Source organism: Balaenoptera musculus, chromosome 14, assembly GCF_009873245.2.
Source record: "Balaenoptera musculus isolate JJ_BM4_2016_0621 chromosome 14, mBalMus1.pri.v3, whole genome shotgun sequence".
NCBI lineage: Eukaryota > Metazoa > Chordata > Mammalia > Artiodactyla > Balaenopteridae > Balaenoptera > Balaenoptera musculus.
In genome coordinates, this window is record NC_045798.1 from 50324475 (window position 1) to 50346594 (window position 22120).

The 22120-nt window shown below is 40.2% G+C and overlaps 1 protein-coding gene across 12 annotated transcripts in view; it reads left to right on the forward strand.

Annotated features, from left to right (window-relative positions):
- Nucleotides 1-22120, forward strand: part of DTNA (dystrobrevin alpha) — a 280781-nt gene that overhangs the window by 170962 nt on the left and 87699 nt on the right. For all 12 annotated transcript variants that reach the window (XM_036874580.1, XM_036874578.1, XM_036874582.1 and 9 more), the window contains exon 5: nt 14830-15043. In XM_036874580.1, the coding sequence (XP_036730475.1) occupies nt 14830-15043 (214 nt within the window). The remainder of the gene's footprint in view (nt 1-14829; nt 15044-22120) is intronic.

The window sequence follows — 22120 nt, forward strand, 5'->3', positions numbered from 1 at the left end:
TTGTGAACCAAAAAAAAATGCAGTTATCTATTTACCTAAATGTTTCTCTAACACTGCAAAATTAACCCAAGTGAATGCTCTCTATGTACTAGGTCCTGAATAAATTCTCTCCTATGAATGAATGAATATGCCCCACTAGATTCATTCTTCACCAGCCAAGTGACTAGTCTTATGCTGCAAAAGTAGCCTGCATTAACAAATGCTAATATCCCACTCATTTTTCTTCAAGCTAGTGTGCCAGCATATTCCTCATCTCTGCCTCACTTTTAAGTGTGTGGATTTCTGGCTGCCTGTGTCAGTTTTCTATCTTTGCATAACAAATGACCACACACTTAGCAGCTGAAAACAACACACGTTTATTATTACCCTGTTTCTGTAGGTAGAAACCCAAGCAGCATGGCTGGATTCTCAGCTCAGAGTCTCATGGACTGACATCAAAATGCTAGCTGGGTCTATGGTTCTTATCTGGGGCTCCAGGTCCTCCTCCAAGTGAACTCGCTGTTGGCAGAATTCATTTCCTTATGGTTGAAGGACTGAGGTCCTCATTTGCTGCTGACAGTCAGCTGGGCACAACTCTCAGTTCCTAGAGGCCACTCACATTCCTTGCCACATGTCTCCCCACAGGCCGTTCAGAGTTTAAATGTCTGCTTCTTCTTCCATGTGTTTCTCTGACTGCCTCCTCTGTGACCAGCCAGAAAAATACTCTCTGCTTTTAAAGGACTCATGTGATTAGGTCAGGCCCACCCAGATCCTCTCCCTGTCTTAAAGCCAACTGGTTTGGGACCTTAATTACATCTGTAAAATTCCCCACAGCAGTACCTGGATTAGTGTTTGATTGAATAACTGAGACAAGGTATGTGCACTCCGGGTGCCAGGAACCTTGGGGTGGGGCGAGGCGGGGCATCCTAGGATTTTGCCTGCCACAATGCCCAAAGTTTAAAGTAAAAACGCAGACAAGAGAAATAGCTCCCCCGCAAAGAGATGTGTTTAAAAGAGAAAGATAGAAGGACTCTCTCCACTCAAGGAGTCAGAAGGAAGAGCAGGAAGGTTCACAGTTAGGGAAATAAGTGACAGATGTCAAACCCTTGGAGCATAAGTATCTTTGTATTGTTCCAGATGTGTTGGACACACATTTTCATTCCTGATGTTGAATCATTCTAGACACTTGTTTAGAATAAAGACAAGTGGATCATGCTAGAATACAGTGTGCCCCAAAATTCCCTGTGGGGAATTTGGTGGTGGCAGCAGAACATAAACAAACCCATTAAAGATGCCCGTGCACCAGGCGATGGAAACACTGCTCCCCTCTGGGCACGCTGGGCCAACAGCAAAAATGTCTCCCCTTAATCAGGGCAAACTTCTGGTAGAGAAAAGCTATGATTTTAAAGCCCTGATGCTTGTGATATGAGTTTAATTAAAGCTACTTCTTCCCTTTAATTGCCTTTATTTTGAAGATCTTAAAGATCAGGGTTTTGTTTTCTTGTTAGAATTTTTTTTTTTAGAAGGTGCTTGAAGCTTTGTCTGCTCAAGCTGCTACCACTTCACGTACAACCTGTGAAGTAAGCCGACACCTGTAGTCTTGTTTCCAGGCGTCTGGATGTAACATGCGTCAGCTTCCTTCCCTCTCTCTTGCTTCTGCTTTATGCCAGGAAGCTGTGCTAACTAAGCACTTTTACTCTCACAATTTAGGAAAGAGCATCGTCTTAAGTGCTCCAGTCAGTTGGGAAAGAGTGGCGTGTAGAGAGGAGTGCCTTTCAACCTTCTCCAACCGCATCTAATGAGGGCCAGAGCAAGAAGCAATGAATGACCTTCCCTTAGCGTTCCGCTAAGCTCTGTTTCTGGGAGCCTGCGGGATAGGCCTAGGGCCAGTCAGCATAGCGATGAAGGGATACCCAGGGGGTTCTCTCGTGCAGTCTGGCTCCCAGGAACCCTGGGCTCTGGTGAACACTGAGAGAAAACAAAAGACAATAGGGAGGACAGGGATGGAAGAATGGTCTCTCCCACATAACCACACCTGTTATCCTGCTGGAAAGTCATTCCTGATGCCACCTTGATTTACTCTTCAGTGAAGCTTTGTTGGCATTTTGTCCTTGTTATTAACAATCACACATTTATTCATTCATTCAACAAATATGCACTGAGATGTGCTAGGTTCCAAGCATTATGCTTAGACCATGGTGGAGGGAAAGTATGGTAATATTCCTTAGTGTACAAATTTAGTATTAGTATAACCTCAAGTTTAGAATCTAATGATGTGTCCTATTTATTCAAAGCTTCTGATTTTGTTAATATCAAATAGTAGATACACCCAAAAACTTTGCTATAATAAACATATCTAGCCTGTCGGTCCCCTGAGAGAATTGTCATTTTTCTGAAGAAAAAAAATTACTTATATTGGTGGGTAAAAGAAACCAAGTATACCTATAGCTACTGAAATGGATTAAGTCTGTAGCTATTTTTATTCCTTCATGACGTTGGGCTAGGACTTTTGCTTTATCTCCTTTTCTATCAGGAATTGTAAAGTTGTTTGTTGCAGGTGAGGAGAGCATAGATGCCGAGTGGGTTCCCTTGGAAAAACACCAGATAAAATCATATAGCTGAGAACTCCACTTCTAACTTCCCAATATTAGCCAACTGCCGTGGTAAACAGTCAACTGCCCCACGATGCCTGTCAAGACTTGTCATCAAGAGGCAAGAATGTGGACCACTAGGCCTGCTGCAAAGCTAATAATAATGGCACCAGCCCTTAATTAACTTAGTTTCTCAGAAAAATAATGAACTTCAATGTAAGATCAAGTACGGTTCATTTTAACTTTCAAATTCAACACTGATGAATAAGATGGTGATGTTATATCATGGAGAAGACTGAGAAACATTTGTATAGCCTAATAGAATCAGAATCTACTTCAAACATGGTCATAATCATTTTCTTCTCGTTTATTATTCCGGGAGAGTTCAATCAGTGATAGGTGGGACTTGATGAGAATCAGTGCTTTAGCGTGTGTTTCCCCAGAAAGCAGACTTCACAACAAGACTTGTGTGGAAGTAGCTCATTTGGAGAGTGAACCCAGAGCAGAACAAGAAAGGAAAGCCAAAAGACAATTCTGGCGCTTCTAAGGAAGCTTGTGAAATGCACCCCAGAACTGTTCATCCAGGGCTGACAAGGAGGAGGCAGTAGTCAGCTGCTCTGTCCTGCACTGGCCAAGGGCAGCCTACAGGACTTAACGCCCCCGAGCTTCTGGGTTGCACATGTGCGCCTGGCAGGCAGTGTCTGGTATTTGTGCTGAAACGTCCTCGGGGGTTCGTGGCCGGAGCCTGAGGCCAAGTGATGTCTCATTGCAGCTACACTGAGCCGGTCTAAGTTGTGATGGTCACTCCCGCAGGGGCTGGAGAAAAAAAGTGCCCTTTTCCATCTGTCCTAACATTTCTTAGGAGAGATGGAAAAGGGCAGAAACTGGAGACTTGCTGTAAAAATCTAATTCAAAGTCAATAAAAGCCCAGAATAGGGCAGTAGAATGTAGGATAGAGTTAGGGCACTTTGAAGAAACCTATGCAAAGTTATCCAGTGAAATCTAAAATGACTACCCAGAGGGGAGATAAGATACTAGATTTTCTTGCTTCTAAGGCTATTAAATATATTCTGAACAAAGTTGAACACTGACAGTGAGAAATTAATCATTGTTCAGATATTTCTTTTCATTTACCTTCTCATTATTTTTACAATCCTTGGTACAATACTTTGAAAAATAATAAGCTTAATAAATGCTTATTCAATTGAACATAGTTAAATTTAATTTACAGTATGACATCTATTGAGCCAACAATTATTATACCTCATTTTGAATAATCATGCAAGTCTGCAAACACAATTTAAGGAAAACTGAATACTTTTTCCTGATAGGCAGTAGATGTACTGCCAGGACCTTTGAGGACCGGCATGATACTCAGTTTGATTTTACACCAAAAATATGTTGTAGGCCTTTTCCTGAAGCTCTATTATATCATCCACCTTAACCAGGAAATTAAAGTGAAAATAAAATGTTATGTTTGTAAGAAATGATGCTTCTCCCCAAAGATCCTTAACAAAGAGAACTATCTTGGTGATAAAGGCATATGTTGAGAGCAAGGAAGATGTTGAGTTTGGAACATAAAATAATTTGGTGAGCTACTCAGATGTTGTTTAGATTCATATTTTAGAAAGGTATATAGCTCATGGCTCACTAATGGAGATCAAGTCTGAAAACTGTCATTTGCTGACATTTTCTTTCTGAACTCAGTGTTTGGTTAATGTGAGTGATGACTAATATCTTCAATGTAAATCACATCAAAATGCATTTGTTAACCCTGGTGAAGCATACCACTTAACTGAGTACCTAACAGCTTTTTAAACACAATTTTGTCATGATCAAATATACTTGAAAAATCCTAACTGGCTACTTTGCACGAGGCTTTCTCCACCACAGTGTTCTTGGGATTCTCACGATATTTTTAAAATAAATTTGTCTGACTCAAATGAGCATCAATTTCCTCTTCTTCCTGTCTCTCATCTAACTCCATCCTTTAAGTCAAGGGTCCCCAACGCCCGGGGCCTGTTAGGAACCAGGCCGCACAGCAGGAGGTGAATGGTGGGCAAGCAAGGGAAGCTTCATCTGCCTCTCCCCATAGCTCCCTATCGCTCTCATTACCGCCTGAACTATCCCTCCCCACCCCCCGTCCGTGGAAGAATTGTTTTCCACAAAACCAGTCCCTGGTGCCAAAAAGGTTGGGGACCGCTACTTTAAGTCATGCTCCATAGCAGTGGCTCTCAGACTTCCTTCTCTTTCAAAATCACCTAAGGAGTTACTGAAACCTAGGGATGCCCTGGCTGAACTCCAGACCTATGGACTCAGAGGCCACGATCTGAGATCCACTCACTGCTCTAAAGATCACCTCTGATTTTCACTGCTGGACTGGTTGGCCGTAGCTGGGGATCTGAATTAGCTGACATGGGAGTTGGAAAATGAAATTAAGCATTAAACTTTGCAGGATGCAAATTCTCAATCTCTCTGTTTACTTACTGAAAAATTAGAGAAGTCTTATATAATGGGCAATAGGAAAGGTTTCAAAGGTATAGACCCTTCTTTGCAGTAAACCCAGCACAAACTCCACTGGCCCAGTCAGGTCAATACAAGATCCGATTACACCAGGATCACTCACTCCTCTCTGCCATTGGTCCCTCGACCCTCTTCCTGCTGGAGTATCCTCCCCGCCTCGTCTCTGTGTATTCATATCCTGCTGTGATTCAGGAACCATCTTGAGCTCTACCTCCTCCTCCTCTAAAACCTTTCCAAAGTCTCCAGCCCTCAATAGCATCCTTGTATGTTGAGCTCCAGTAGTTTTTTTTTTTTTTTAATCTGCTCTATGAATATGGACTTTTGATAACATAGTGTCTCGAACAGGGCTTCAGTTAGGCCTTCTGAATGTGTCTCTCCCATGGGAATCGTAAGCTCTTTTAGGGCCAGACTGTCCTATTGTGTTAAATCACCTACCACATCAGACATGTAGAATTGTAGAATCTTTAAAATTTCCAGTTGGATCTAACTTCTTTCAAAAACATTATGGAATCTCATTTCTTGCTTCCTTTCCCAACTCTGTCCACATCAAACATGTAGAATTGTAGAATCTTTAAAATTTCCAGTTGGATCTAACTTCTTTCAAAAATATTATGGAATCTCATTTCTTGCTTCCTTTCCCAACTCTGTATGTATAAGCATATGGCAGTCTTTCTCCATATGTTTATGCCCGTACGTGCAATAGATGTATGGTAAATAGTGATACGTTGAAATTTTTTCTCATGAGCTGATGCTCTCTGAATTTCAAGATAAGTATTTGATCTGAAAGTGAACTAAACTAGTCATCACTGTTACAATCTCTCATGGGTTTTTATAACATCACATCCGTTAAGAGGAAAACAAACCTGAAATTATAGAAGAAAAGCTTGTATTAAGGGACAAATATTTTTATAACTGACAGAGTGGAGCAAAGAATTGAAAGAATTTGGAGGGGATTTTTATAATTCTATCTGAATACGACAGTAAATTTTCTCTCAAAAATAAGAGTAATGCCTAAAATGTATACAGTGCTTTACATTTTTACTAAATGTTTTCCATTTTTGTTATTCCCAGGACACCTATAAGATAAGAAAGGTGGATATTATTATTTCTATTGTACAAATGAAGAAAGACTTGAGTCCAAATCTACTATCTTTAAGTCTATTTTTTTTCTGTATAAGAAAAAATAGATTGTTGTTGCATGCTCAAAGCACTTGTTTGCTAAATATCTCTGTTCTTCACCAGTTACAAGTTCTGTATGATCAGGGACCTGCCTGTCTTGTTCATGCTAATTCTAGAACCCAGAACAGTGCTGCCACATAATAAGGGCTGAAAAAGTACTTAATGTATGAATGAAGTTTTAGTCTCTGGAATGGAAGGCTAAGAAAGAAGGCTTGTTAGTGGCTTGGGGTAATGAGTTTGAAGAGGACTCTGAAGTCATTCCAGGCACTCACAAGGGGATACATTCCTCTCCCCACCTCCTCCCACCCCACCCCTGTGGCGGCCTGACCCACACGTGAAGCTCCTTAAAAGCATTTTTACTTAAAGTCTACTTGGCATTTAGAATACTGAATGAAATTTGCTATTTGAGAGCCGTCATAGGAAGAAGACAGTGCTTTAATGTGTGCTCATCTTTTAGTGCTAAGAGCATCAGAATTTACTGGACAACTAAAAGAATGAATCTCCATAATTAACTTTTCCACAAGCCTACAAACATATTTTCAGGATCTGCTATGTGAATGAACACAATTTGGCACTCCAAACCCACAGTATAAACTACTCAGAAATACCACCTGAACTTGGTTCTCATACTCTGAAGAGTGTGGTTACAAGGGAAAATTCATGCTGGGAATTTTCCTGAAGGTCAGGAAACTTTGGTCCAGGGAGGGGAGAGTTGGATGAGTTTTCAGGAGAAACAGCCTATCTCTTTTGCAGTGGGATTTGATGAGTAAATCAACAGCAGAACTCACCCTGCTCTTACCTGCATGTCTCAGAGGTGGAAAAACGAGTCATAACAAAGCCTCAGATAACGGTCACCATCACTTTAAGTATCGGTGGCAAGGGAGGGTGAGGGTTGAGAGGGCATGTGTGTGGGCGTGCACACACATATACACACACCCACACCATCTACACACTAGAGGGTATGCATATTCCCAGTGGTATATCGACAGATTTTGTTCAATTCCCAACCTAACCGACAGATTCTGTTCAATTCCCAGCCTAACTGCAGTTTTCTTTTCTCCTAATTAAGAAAGCACAGCAGAATGCAATGAGTGACCTTCTTGTAGATATAAATCTCTAACCTTTCTAAAACAGTGTATCAACTTAAAGAAAAACACACAACTAAGAGCTGTGAGTTTAAGTTTTATTCAGGGTCTTACAGAGGACTATAGTCTGGGAGATAGGTCTAAGGAGCTGCTCCAAAGAGGTAGCGGGGATATATGGGGTAGCGGGGATAAATTCATATATATATGAATTTTTTGGCTGGGAAATACATGATGTCAAACACACATCTTGGTAAAAGATTACTGCTAGGCACAAAGAACAGGTATCTCAAATTAATGATTTTAGTGTTTTTCTGTGTGTAGGAAGATGCAAGAATCTGGGGTCATTGAAATTCTTCCTGAGATATGCATCTTAACTATCTAGGTGCCCATTTCTACAAAGCACAGAATGCCTCATCCTGTTTTTTCATCTCTCAGGGTGCACTGTCAGTGGCTGATTGCAGTGGGTTGCAACTTAACCCTTGTAAAGCTGGATGACGAGTAATAAACATTCTTTGTTCTTTTTTTGTTCACAGATGTGTATAGACATAATTATATAAATCATTCTTAAACTGCATAAATTGATAGTGACCAGCTTCTTCTGATGTACCTCAGAACCTATTAGAACATAGGAGGCTGTCTTGACGCCGAAGGACTGAGAACTTCTGCCTTAGAGCAGTGCTTCTCATACTTTAGTGTGAATACAAGCTCCCTGGGGATGTTGTTAAAATGCAGATTCTGATTCTCTAGGTCTGGGGTGGGGACCTGAGAGTCTGCATCTCTAACAAGCCTAGTGTCTTGGGATTCCAAGTATGGTCCTGGACCAGCAGCTGCAGCATCTCCAGGGAGCTATTTTGCAGCCTTGTAGGTGAGTCCAGTGTGCGGCCACGGCTGAGAACCACCACTCTAAAGTGAATGAGATGAAGTCACTAGATGATGGTCATTGACCCTCCCCAGCGGCAAGCCCTCTGAGAGCCTTCTAAAGATTTATAAGTCAGTGATTGTCAAGAGTCACGTGGAGAGCTTTGTCAAAACCCTTTCCCACCCTGCTAGATTTTGGAATCAGTAAGTGGTAGAATCTGGAATTGGGGACTTTGAGGAGCCCTATTTCATGAAGTGTCTTTTGATTTTCCTATCCTATCTGTACCCTCTCTTCCAGATTTTACCTTACTTATATGATTCTCCTACTTCTCATAAAGTTTATGACCTCGGTCATTTCTATCTGGTATAAATGAGTTTGGCATTTTTGCACTTATCTCAGGGATACTTGGATTTAAGTCATCTGTATCTATGAAATAAAGAGTCCATCTCTTGTTAATAGAGTGTAAGACATCAGCAAACAGATAAGAAACATCGCTTGAGATCAACAAACTCTTCTCTACCCACATACAAACATTTCCTCCCACCCCCCATCCTGCCTCTGACCCAGCCATTTTCTTCCTGATATTGCCTGAATTTAAGGCAAACTATTGAAGCTTTGTCTATTTCCATTTATTTATAAAGACAGACCATGACGTGTTATTAATAAATGTCTGAAATTAACATATTATTTTTAAAATTCTGTGAAGTACTAAATATTGCTTTTAAGAATACATTTTGTCGGGACTTCCCTGGTGATTCAGTGGTTAAGACTTTGCCTTGCAATGCAGGGGGTGCAGGTTCAATCTCTGGTTGGGGAGCTAGGATCCCACATGCCTCGAGGCCAAAAAACCAAAACAAAAAGCAGAAACAATACTGTAACAAATTCAATAAAGACTTTAAAAATGGTCCACATCAAAAAAAAAATCTTTAAAAAAAAAGAATACGTTTTGTCTATTATTGATATGGTTAATGTTATCTGAATAATTTCATTATGCAAACTGATGTCTTATGTAATATATTAGTATAAAACGTATGCAGTTTTATAGATGAGGAAACCCTACTTCTTATCACCTGTGTGTAATAGTAGGTGCTCTGTGATGGACATTTAAAGCTTGATGGATATTTAGTAAAGTGTGCACAGTGCCATCTAGTGTTATACAGTCATCATTGCATGACCTAAATAAATTCCTCGTTTTCTAAAATGACTTGGTAGCTCAACAATAAGTAACATACTTATACAACTGTCAGACCTTTAAAACAGACCTCTTAATAACTTCCTAATGACTCTCAACTTAGCACATTTCTTAATGTTCCTATTTAATTAAGCAAAAGGCTTGTGATACTTACCTTTTTCAATAATAATTAATAGATATTGAATGCTTGTTATGCACTAAGCACTATGTGAAGTGCTTTACATGGATTATCTCATTTCCTTCCCACAATAACCCTGTAATGGAAAAGCTGTTATTGTCCACATTTTTCAGGTGAGAAAACTGAAACTTAAGGACATTAAGTGACTTGCTCAAGGTCATAATGGATAGCCAGTAGGGAAACCGGGTGGAAACCCAATCAACCGCCCAGGAACTTGTACTACTCTGTGCTGTGATCTGAACCTCTCAAAGTAGTTACCAGTGAAATAAAGCTTCCAAGAAATCTTTATGAAAGCAGGCCTTCCTTACCAGGTTTCTGTTAACAAATACAGTGAAATCAATTCAAACTCCACTAACGCAGAATATTTGACAACCAAACTGAATAGGTATCTGCTTTTGTGGCTGGGATGGTGTTTGTGCTTCTCTGATATCACCTACATAATATATGCTCAAAATTGTATGTTAATTAGTTTATTGAATTTGGAGGACTGGGCTAAAACTTAAGTTTGGATTCATAATAAATCTTGTAAAGTAATAATAGCATAGCATGGCTGCAGATCAGAGAGTGTTTAATTATTTTAACACTAAAATATTATGTGCCAAGCCCTGTGATCAGCACTTGTGTATACCTTTTCTCTTTTCTCTTCACTACAACTCCCTCTGGGCGGCATTAGCTTTCTCATTTCTAAAAAGGGAATGATAAACTGTATAGAGGTGAAATAACTTGCCCACAGTTTTACGGTTATTAGTGGAGCCAGGAGTGAAACCTCAGTCTTTGTGATGGCAAAATCTGTATCATTTCCACTCTGCCACTCCTCGAAAATAATGTGCATAATTATAGTTGTCTGCGTACTGCCACCCGCTATGTAAAAATGACACGGTCTCTCACTTGGACTAGAGCGATAGGCTCCAGCGATTTCTCCATGTGTGCCTGTCCATCTCTGTTCCTTTCTTCCCTCACTGTCAGAAATGATATTTTTAAGCTGCATTGCTGACCATGTCACTCTGCTGTTCAAAACCCATGTCTTAGCATAAAGACCAAAATCTTTGTAGCGGTTACAATGCTCCTCCGCCATATCTTGTTCTTCAGGCCCCTTCAAGACCATATCGTAATCCCGTTTTGTACCTGGCACCCTGTCTGTCACAGTAAGTCATGATTTCTGATCATCTGTTTGTGCGATAGTGAGGCATGCCTGTATCCCCACCAGACCATTAGTCCATGAGGCAGGAACCACACCTGTATGGTTTGCCATAGAGTCCCCAGGACCTACCACAGTGCCCAACACATAATTATGAAAACTCGTTTTTTTTAAGTCACTTATAACTATCTATTCTCACAGCCAGAATTAGTATTTTATTTTTCCTTATACTGAGACCTTAGATGTGTAAAGACACAAATACGGAACAGATTTATTTTTAATAACTTTCATATGATTTTCAGATGTTTTACTTGTCTATCATCATAGGCCATTATTATTTCCTATGGTACATGCCTTATTCCAAGCATTTTACCGGCATCATCCCATTTAACCTTCATAGTCACCATCGGAGGGTAAGGACTGTTATCAGCCCCACTTTTCTAAGATGAAGAGCCAGAGAAGTCAAGTAATTTGACTGTTGATATATCTAAGATTCAATCCAAGGCTTGTGTGATTCTTCATGACTACGCCTTGTTGTGTCTTTAGCAATTGAATGCCTCCTTAGAAGACCCTGTCTCACTGTTGTCATTTCCTTGTCATGCACTCACTTAGCCAACAAATATCCTTTAAGCTCCTATGATGTGTGAGGCCCTGTGACAGTGCTAAGGGTGTGAACAATTATCATGACAGGCAGTCTCTTTCTGTGGCATGTGCGATGCAGAGGCGGAAACAGTTGACCAGCTGGTCTGTACAGAGGCGGAAACAGATGACCAGCTGGTCTGTACAGAGAGTCCACAAATACTGTGATGGGGAGAAACAGGATTCTAAGGTGACACATAGGAGGGATACAAAACCTAGAGGCAGGGGATCCAGAAAGACACCCTTGAAGAAATGGTATTGACACTAAGTTACGGTGGATGAGACATAGATACAAAGTAAATGAGGCCAGATCAAAAAGAACTTTGCAAGACATGTTGAAGAGTTTGGATTTCAAATTAATGGGAAGTTATTAAAGGACTTTCAGCAGCATACAAGTGACATGTCAGATTTGCAGTTCAGAAATATCACTCTGACTACAGTATGTAGGACGAATTGGAATGGAGAAAGAATGAAGACAAAAGAACTGATTTCGTCAACCAATAAGAGATAATGAAGACAGCAATGGATGATGGAATTGGGTGATGCGAATAAGGGTCCATGGAAATGGAGGCATTAAAGTGACATTTAAGAGATATATTCATAGGACTTGGTCACTGAGAGCATGTGGGATGTGAGGACCAGGGATGAAATGCAGATTCTGGCTGGACCAAGGGGAGGAACAGGGGCTAGTGCCATTCACTAGAGAAGGGAACCCCAGAGAAAGTGGGTTTGGAAGAGAAGAGGTGAGTATAGGCTGGACAAGCAGAGGCTAAATTGCCTAAGGAACCTCCCTGTGGGTCTGTTGGCCACTCCCGTGGACCTGTGTTATTCCACTTGTGGGAATCCTGAGGGCCTCCCTGTGCTCTACAACGTCTCCTAGTCTAGCCATCCAGACTATCTCCCTCCACCAGCAGCCATTTCCTGCCTTGTAGCCATCTCCCTCCTGTGCTCAAGTTCATGGTCCATATTCCTCTTCTCCAGTGCCTGTTTCATGTGATCCATAGCCAGGATCCAGATCAGAATAGTTCAACAGCCCACTTCCTATGGTTACCTGGGCACAGATACCAGTCAGGACGATGGGGGAGATCTCATCATCACTGCTCTCTTTGTATCCTGTACCCAGACATCCCCAAGGACTAGATCCAGAGGATTTGTAGATCAAACATATAGGGAATAATTATAGGAATGCCAGCTATTTCCCTCCAGAAAATTTAATTAATAAATAAATTCAACTTGTAATGCCATCTCCCTTGGAGTATCTCACTTGCTAAATTGAAAAATTGGCTAAATAACATTAAGAAATACAAAGAACATCCTTGTTATGTGATATACAGAGAAGGTTGCAAAATTGGAATCACATCTGAATTCATCCAAATCTAATAAATATTTAAGTAATTCAGTGGGAAAGTGATTTGTATTCCTCTGCTCCAAACCAGAGATATGCCAAAAAGTTTTCTTTTGACATGACTCACATTATTCATTTGTTCATGTATAATGTATTGTACCCATGTACCTGGCACTACCACTTTTGATTTCATGCATTTTTCCATTTAATGAACACAATCCCCACTTTATAGATGAGGAAAGTGAGGCTCTAAGTCAAGGCTAAAAGGGTATGCACTTGTAGTAGAAGAGCTAGATGCGGACCTAGGTCTTTGGACTCCAAGTCCAGTGTTAATTTCAACTTCAAGTCCAGGATCTCAATAGATGTTAGTTTTGTTTTTCAAATATATTATCAGAAGTGAGCAAAGAGATAGGAGACTAAAACTTGAAAGTTGTTGGTGGAAAAACATATGTGGTGTGTATAGTTCTCAGGAATTAAAACCTAAGTATATACTTCATTGAGAAAATCAACATATTTATTTTCAAACACCAAAGTGTAATGAAAAGTGAACCTTAAACTTGGTGAAGATGTGGAGAATCTGGAACTCTCACACTCCTGATGGGAGTGTAAAACACTACCACTACTTTGAAAAACACTTAGGAAGTTTCATAATTAAACATACACCTACCATACAACCTAGCCACTTTGTTTCTAAGTATTTACCAAAAGAAATGGAAGTATATGTCTATACAGAGATTTGTACATGATTGTTCATAGCAGCTTTATTCATAATAAACAATAGCTGGAGCAGCACAAATGTCTGTCAACGGGTGAGTTGATAACCAAATTGCGGCATATCCATTTAACAGAATACCATTCAGCAGTAAAAAAAGGAACAAACTATTATCATGCAACAACATAGATGATTCTCGAAAGAGTTACACTACATAAAAGAATACAGACCAAAAAAAGAGGACATATGGTATGATTCCAGCCATATAGAATTCTAGAAAATCGTGATGGAAAGCAGATCTGTGGTTGCCTGGGGTGGGGAGCAGGATGGGTCAGAAGGTGCATGAGGTGACCTTTGGGGCTGATACACGTGTCCATCGTCTTGATTGCGGTGATGTCATCTGGGAATGTCATAACAAGACCTCGGGGTGAACAGGAAAGAAATAGAAAAGGATTTCTTGACTATCCTAGTGAAAGTAACCATGACTTAAGTTACACGAGCTTACTAACAATGGAACCAAGAAACACTGTTCTTGATCAGGTGAGTTAAGTGATCTGTGCCTTAGTTCTACTGCTGCATTGTAGAGATAACTTTTCCTTCTCCCCCGCCTGCCTTCCTGCTTACTTTAACTTTCCCTTTTTTCTTATTTCAAACCTCATACTACTAAAAATACGTAAATAAATGAAAATATTTTAAATGCTCAAATGCAGTTTTGATAGCCTTTCAAACACTAGAATTTCAGTGTTGGTTTTCTCTTTTCTTTGTAAGGGGTCAGTGTGTACAAGTGGGAAAATGCTTTAAAGCCACATAGACTTGTTAATTTTAATCACAAGTACTATATACTTCAGAGTTGCTAAGAAACTAGATCTTAAAAGTTCTCGCCACAAAAAAGAACTGATAATTATGGAACATGATGTGTTAGCTAACGCTATGTTGGTAGTCATACTGCAATATAGAAATGTATCAAATCAATATAGAAATGTATCAAATCAACACCTGAAACTTACACAGTGTTATATACCAATTATATCTCAATATTTTAAAAAGCCAACTAGCCCTGGATACAAATGCCAGGTGACTTCCCTTGGACCTTTGCGTTTGTCAGTTAACTTCCTTGATCCTCACATTCCTCACATGTAAGTATTTCAAGGGTCTATTATGAAGAATAGAAATAACTCTCTACTGTGATGTTCAGAAAATCATTTTGTTTGCTGTTACACATTGTACATCAGCTCTTTGAGATCCTGCACTATGTGCCTTTACTGATGTCAACTCCTATAGCAGTGGAACACATACCGAAGCCTATGAGGCACCTTGACAAAACAGGACAGATGGTACATGTGTAATAATGAATTTACCTTTCCATGCACTCTGGTCTGATGTGTCCACTCTGCTTTCATTGCATGTAGTGCACCTGGTGGACATTTGGAACGTCATAGAAGCTTTGAGGGAAAATGGTCTCAACAACGTGGACCCAAACATAGAACTCAACGTGGCCCGATTGGAGGCTGTGCTCTCCACCATTTTTTACCAGCTCAACAAAAGGATGCCGACCACTCACCAAATTCAGGTGGAGCAGTCCATCAGCCTCCTGCTAAACTTCCTGCTGGCAGCCTTTGATCCGTAAGCTCCCTCTGAATATCTGTGACTCACTACATGTCCGGTCTCCCCTTCCTCTTGGTCTTTATTCCAAAGAATTTTCTAGAGTAACCAACTGCTTCTTTTTTTCTTGGTCAGATACTTATCTCAATAAAGTTTCTATGTGTTTAATATAAATTTTAAATGCTTTGGAAATGACTTAGAGAGTAAAATAGCTCCATAGGAAGTGGAGGACAATTGTATTTTATGTGCTGACCTTTGTTTAACTCATCCCACGCTTCCTAGAAGCTATGGATGCTTGGAAGCGTTGCGTGATAGGCCTGTGGAGCGATTTAATGAACCATGATGTGGGAGGGTGTTTTTAACGCTCTCCTTTGCAAACTGTCTAAGACAGTGCTTCTGAGACGTCATAACAAGACCCTAGAGCAAACAGATGTTGAAAAGGGTTCCTTCCTTGACCAGCCTAGTAAAAGTAGCCGTGACTTGCATTAAATGGACTGGTCGATAATGTACCATGTAAAACAACGTGATGCCATCCACACGCCACGACTGAAACTCAGCCTCATTATCTTATAACTTCCCCTCGCAGACTCAGGGAATTTCAGAACTGTCTGAGATCTTAAAGACCATTCTTCCAAACCTCTCATTTTACAGATGAAGGCCCCGAAGCACAGAGAGATTGTCACTTGTCCAGTGACAATCGGCAGGTCCAGTGGCTCTCAGCATGAGAGCGGCAGAGTGGGAATTTAGAGATTCAGCTTCGATTTTTTTCCCAAGGCACATGCGGCAGCCCTGTGAAATGTAAAACCTCCCCTGAATCCCATTATCTGCCGAAAATTTCAAAGGGGCTTTTGCTGATGGCCCCTAGGCTAGATATAGGATCAGCACCTCCAATTTCACCCCTGGTTTTGAGTATTAAGAAGGAAAATATTAATATTTTATTATTGAATATTAAGAAGGAAAATTGCTAGCTTGACCTTTCAGCAATCCCATTTTAAGACTCTCAGAAGATTTTGCTTAGTCTCGTTGTCTAGCCAATGCTTGGGAATATTTAAACCCAGCACTGGAGATGTTCCAGCCAGACTAATGTTATTATGCCACTCACAAAAGTCACCAGCTGTCACTTTGCAACCTAGCGTGGTGACAGAATTGTACGTGCTCAGTTTGACCAGTATACATTATTGTCTCCGTGTTAATATTTTGAGAAATTCTCAAGTTGAAATAAACAAGCAGTCCAGCCTGATAGATTCCATGCTTAGTCTGTGCAGCCTTCAGAAGTGATGTACTGCTTTGGGCTGATCACTGTGGTAGCCAAGCGACGGGGCTGGGAGAGGAAGATGTGGTTCCACATGACAGGTGGCAGAGTGGAACCAAGCCGTGGAATTTTTATAACAGCATTTCTGTTGTGTCCCCTTAGCAAGAGCATGGCAGCTTTCAGACCTGCTACTGAAGTCTTCAGGAGCCTTATTTGTTATAACAATGGAAAATGTAAATAGAGAGAATTTCCTGCTACATCGTGGGGTATTTCTAGAGGATTCATAAGGAATCAAAGCTAAAAAATAATTTGGACCAACTCTGTAAATACAGAAATGGGGCCAAATTAACAATAAGGATGGGGTATTTTGTGAAACAGATGGGGCTTAACCTAATAGACTTTTCACTTTTGTTTGGAAATATTGGGAAGAGCATTTCAAGAAACAGAGCTGTAAATGTTCTCTAAATAGCTATGATAATGTAGCTGAATCATTGCAAGATTGTTGGATGCTAAGCTTAAGGATTATACCAAGGTAAAGAGTAGTTCACACAAATGTTCAGAAGAAATGTTTGATTCCTAATCTTCTTACACATAGGAAGGCCCCTGATGTATTCTTTCAGTAATCTCATTGTAGTAGATTTAGAAACACATCCACCCAGAGAAATCTCACTGTAGAGATTCACAGACACATCCACACAGAGACCCCAGTCTGCAGATACTTCTGCCTGCTCTCCTTTGGCAGAGCAAATGAATACAGGCAGTTCTACTGAAAAACAAATTTTCTGTCTGATGGATTTTGAAATTTTAGACAATGTAAGAGGTAAGCCATCAGGAAATCCCACTACCTGGAAATATAATTTAGAAGTGAATATAAGAATAGAAACAAGAATAAAATGATTGTTCAATTCTATCTCTTATAATAGTAAACTTCTAATTATCCAATCGAGATCCAGTATGGAAATCTGATGTCACTTCCTACTACCTGTCCCATAGTACCCAAATATTTATTTTTTATTTTTTATTGAAGTATAGTTGATTTACAATGTTGTGTTAATTTCTGCTGTATAGCAAAGTGATCCAGTTATACATATATATACATTCCTTTTTTATATTCTTTTCCATTATGGTTTATCATAGGATGCTGAACATAGTTCCCTGTGCTATACAGTAGGACCTTGTTGTTTATCCATTCTATATATAATAGCTTACATCTGCTAATCCCAACCTCCCACCCCATCCCTCTCCCACCCCCTCCCCCTTGGCAACCACAAGTCTGTTCTCTATGTCCATGAGTCTGTTTCTGTTTGTAGATAGGTTCATTTGTGTCATATTTTAGATTCCACATATAAATGATATCGTATGGTATTTGTCTTTCTCCTTCTGACTTACTTCACTTAGTATGATAATCTCTAGTTGTATCCATATTGCTGCAAATGGGATGAATTCACAGAACCCAAGTATTTAAGGGAGCCTTCTGTAGTTTGGTAGACATGAATGAGCCTGATACTGGTAGATCAATGCTGTGCTGTTGCTATTACAAAATCACTGAAACATTTAGGAGATTTTCCCCTCATCTGCTGTATTTTAAATGGACATACTAAAAGAAAAAGGGAGGAAAAATCCAAAATAAAAGAGTTAGAGATGCCTTAGCAACCTGGACTCTAAAGAGGTAATGTTAAAAAAAAAAAAAATTTAAAGGAAAGACAGTAATTTAAACCCATGAAGAATAAGAACTTGCATTCAAAGAAATGTGTTCATTATTCTGCTTGTGCCTTAAAGTTCACCAGCCCCAGCCAGTTGAACTCTGCCAAGAAATAGTGACCTGAAAGGATCAAGGTCCACTTGACTTGAATGCATCCCTGGGAACCAGACTCACTCTCCCACAACCATAGTTCCCCAAGAGTAGCACCCTTCTGTTCCTCTCCCCGCCAGAGTCACCTGGATCTCAGTTCTCACACAGGCATGCTTGCCGCAGGCTGTAGTCGGTTTCCAGGTTGTCAGGTTTCTCGGCTCTTTGGCCAAGTCAGCCTCAAGATACAGTACATCGCTACATACATAGGATGATTCGTAGGCTGTCAGGAGCTAGCATGTGCCTCCAATGGCCTATGCCGTGCTTGCCGTCCTGTCACTGAATAGGCAGTCCCTTCAGCCTAGAAGGTTTTTGTCTTGATCACTTTCCTTCTAAAAATGGATACTTGGGAGGGATATCACCCAGCGGGCTATTAACCAACCAATTTCTAAGCAGACCCTTTCTACAGCCAGAAGCTTTCTTCTCTAAGTGTCTCTAGGGAAATGGAGGGGTGTGCCTGAGAAGCATGGGAAAGGAGGTCTCAGAAGAAGGGGGCAGGGCTGAGAGGGAAGAAGAATACGAGGAAATGACCAGAGCCCTGAGTCAGTCTCCTCCTCTTCTGTCTTTCCTTCTGTGTCCCCCCAGGAACTGGCCTGCCTTGCCTCCTCCCCCGTTTGCTGGCAGAAGCCTTCCCCTGAGGCTCTCTCTTTCAGAACCCACTAACTCGGCAGCCCTTTTCCTCTCACTTGTCCATATCCCAATGGGGGAGGGAAATCCCTTTGAAGTGTTCTAAGGACTTTTTATGTTATTACTTTTTAGGGAATTGAAAGTAACAACAACAAAAAAATGGCGGAAAGGTACAAGATGGAAATAATTCTTTAAAAAAAACCACAAAAAACATATATACCTTTATTGAGGTATAATGGTTACCTAGAAGATAATTCTTCAAAGTTGATCACGTATGGCCTTTTGGAGAGGTGGGGTCATAGACGCTGATACACTGTGAAGCCCTTCAGCTCTCATGGCCAAGCTGCTCACCCTCTGCCAGGTCCCACTGTTCCTTGAACATGACTCTGATAGTCTCTTGAGATGCCTGTCTCTCTGCTTATCTGACTGACCCCCACAAGCTACTTTCAAGTGGGACCATGTCTTTTTCTTTATGTGTACAGCACCTGAGCCAATATCCAGCTCATAATGAATCAGTGAGTGAATGAATAAATGAATGAAAATCAAAGGTGGGCTTAGCTCTTATCACACTAATTTCTTTTCATTCTTTTTCTGAGATTAAGTCCTCCTTAATCTCCAATCTTTTACTAAATCTAGTGGGTCTAAGTTTGCTCGGTCATCTAGATTCATACCCTCTGTTTTCACTTCTCCTCCACAGAGAAGATCACTAGATGTCCCTGGTTACTAATGTGGGTGATCCCATTTTCACAGAAGACATTAACGTGCTTCTCGTTACCTTCTTCCTGCTTCCCCGGGAAACACTAACATCAACTTCCGTCAGTTGACTTAATCTCATTTCAATTCAGGAGCCTCCCTTCTTGGCACGGTTCCTCATAAAGTAGATTATATGACAGGGGCCTCACTTTTAGCAAATATTATTTCCACATATATTCGAAAACTCAAAGTAGGACAATGATATATATTAAACAGTGGTTCTTCTATTCTTGGAGGTCAATTCTTTCTTTCTTTTTTTTTTTAATGTAGAGTCAGATTTTTTTTTTTAATATCTTTACTGGAGTATAATTGCTTTACAATGGTGTGTTAGTTTCTGCTGTATAATAAAGTGAATCAGCTATACATATACATATATCCCCATATCTCCTCCCTCTTGCGTCTCCCTCCCACCCTCCCTATCCCACCCCTGTAGGTGGACACAAAGCACCAAGCTGATCTCCCTGTGCTATGCGGCTGCTTCCCACTAGCTATCTATTTTACGTTTGGTAGTGTATATATGTCCATGCCACTCTCTCACTTCGTCCCAGCTTACCCTTCCCCCTCCCCATGTCCTCAAGTCCATTCTCTACATCAGTTCTTAATGCGAATTCTCTAATGATGATAATAATATTATAATTATGCTAAGATGCACTCAGCATTTACTGTGTGCCAATAATCTTACTGGTTTGGTGTTACATTATTATAATTTTCCAGGTTGAGTAAGTGATGAAGCTGAGACATAAAGAGGTTAGATAATTTGCAGGTCATACAGCTTCCTACTAGGTGAGGTAAGTGGGGAAAAATCCTTTTGTTTCAGGCATCAGTTTAAATTCAGCTCTGCTCACGCTTTCTGTTTCGTCTTTTTATATGAGAATTAATGTGCTTTTTCTCCCCAGACTTACCCTGCTTATTACAGGATATTACTATTATGCTCACATTCCTAACCTTTCCAGTTTGTGATCTTTAGACATATTTGACAGAGTGTATGTGAAAGAGCTATTTGGACTTAACAAGTTTTACACTGTAGACTTACAGTTTTATGACAGCCATCCAGAGCTCCAAATCCATCGTATAATAGTCTTTCATAGAGAATACAAAATTCTGGAATTTTCCTCTTTGTTTGACATCTTGAACCTTGCTGAGCCATTTGAATATCCTTTCCCACTGCTGAGCCCCCGACATGATGAAAGGTACCACAGCACTATTTCAGATGCATGGATGTGAAATAATCCTGGAACTCTGCCAAAATCCTTCTGCCTTTTGAGTTGTAAAAATGATTCTGATGTTCAATGCAATATGCACTGCAAAATACACCAACAAAATGTGTTGTTTACATGTGAGGCTCTATGGATGGGTGAGAATGAAGGAAAAAGAGAAGAGTCACCCGAAACCAAATGTTCTTCTCTTGGCGTTTTATTATGTATGTGCCTCCATCTTTAAAATGTACTTGGCTTGGTGATTTTTTTTCTTAGCACATCTTAAATCCAAGATGTCCACATTCTCTACTCACTAAAATTTTGTGCTGGTGGGAAATACCTTGTTCCAAGATTCCTACATGTTGCTAAAATGGAAGCTCTTTCCAAAGAATTTTCATAGTTGTAGATAAATTGAACATCCGTAATGTCACTCGTCTTCCTGTCAGATGTACTTTGGATGAGTGGCAGGTGGGATTTCATGGGAGTGAGGGAGACATGTCAACAGATTTGGCCCCTTCCATTCTCCATTCTAGACAAACTGCTGGCAAACTCACCTGGCCCAGTGCTATGAGGAATTACTTTCCCGGATGTTTTGCTAACATTATGAGGAGCCCAAAGTGATGCCAGGGCCAAATAAGGGATTTATTTCTATGTGTTCACATGTTATCTTTAGACTCCCCAAAACAAGAGTAATTATGTCTGTGATCCCTTCTAAATTCAACATCTCACATGACTGCACCATCTAATATTAAGGGCCATTAAGTTAACCTTTGTAGTTTTCCTCAAAACTTAGTATTGCTCAATATAAAACTTAAGTGGTAAATCAGAACATTTCACTTTTGCATTCATTAATTTAACTAACATGTATTAAGAACTCGCTATGTTCTAGGTGCTACAATAGACTGGGGATGATAGTTGAGTAAGACATGGACTCTGCCCTTAAAATGTGTTGTATTAAAATTAACTAGTTTTGACTCCTTATCCCAAGTAGATGATGGGCAAATTTGGAGGGTAGGAGCCACATCTTATTCATCTTTTTATGCCCCACCTCTGAGGCATTGCTAATAAATATGTATTGAGTTAATAAATGTGTGTTCCATATGAACAAAATAATTCCCAGAGGAGAAACGTGTTATGACAGAGGCATGTTGTGGAAGACAGAGGAGGAAGCAATTCTCCCAGTGAATTAAGCCACCAAAGTGTGTGAGAAACCCAAGTGTGAGTGCTGGGACTTTGCTGATCATAAATGCTTTCCAAATGCTTTGGTAAAATATGTTGGTAAGAGAAGAACTCCTGGTTTTAGTATTAAATAGAGAAATAATTCCTTGAGCCTGTTCAAAAAAGAATCTGTCAGGATTCAATCTCACTTTCAGGGACTTGATATTTGTCCTGGGGTTCTGTAATTTCAAACAGGGAACTCT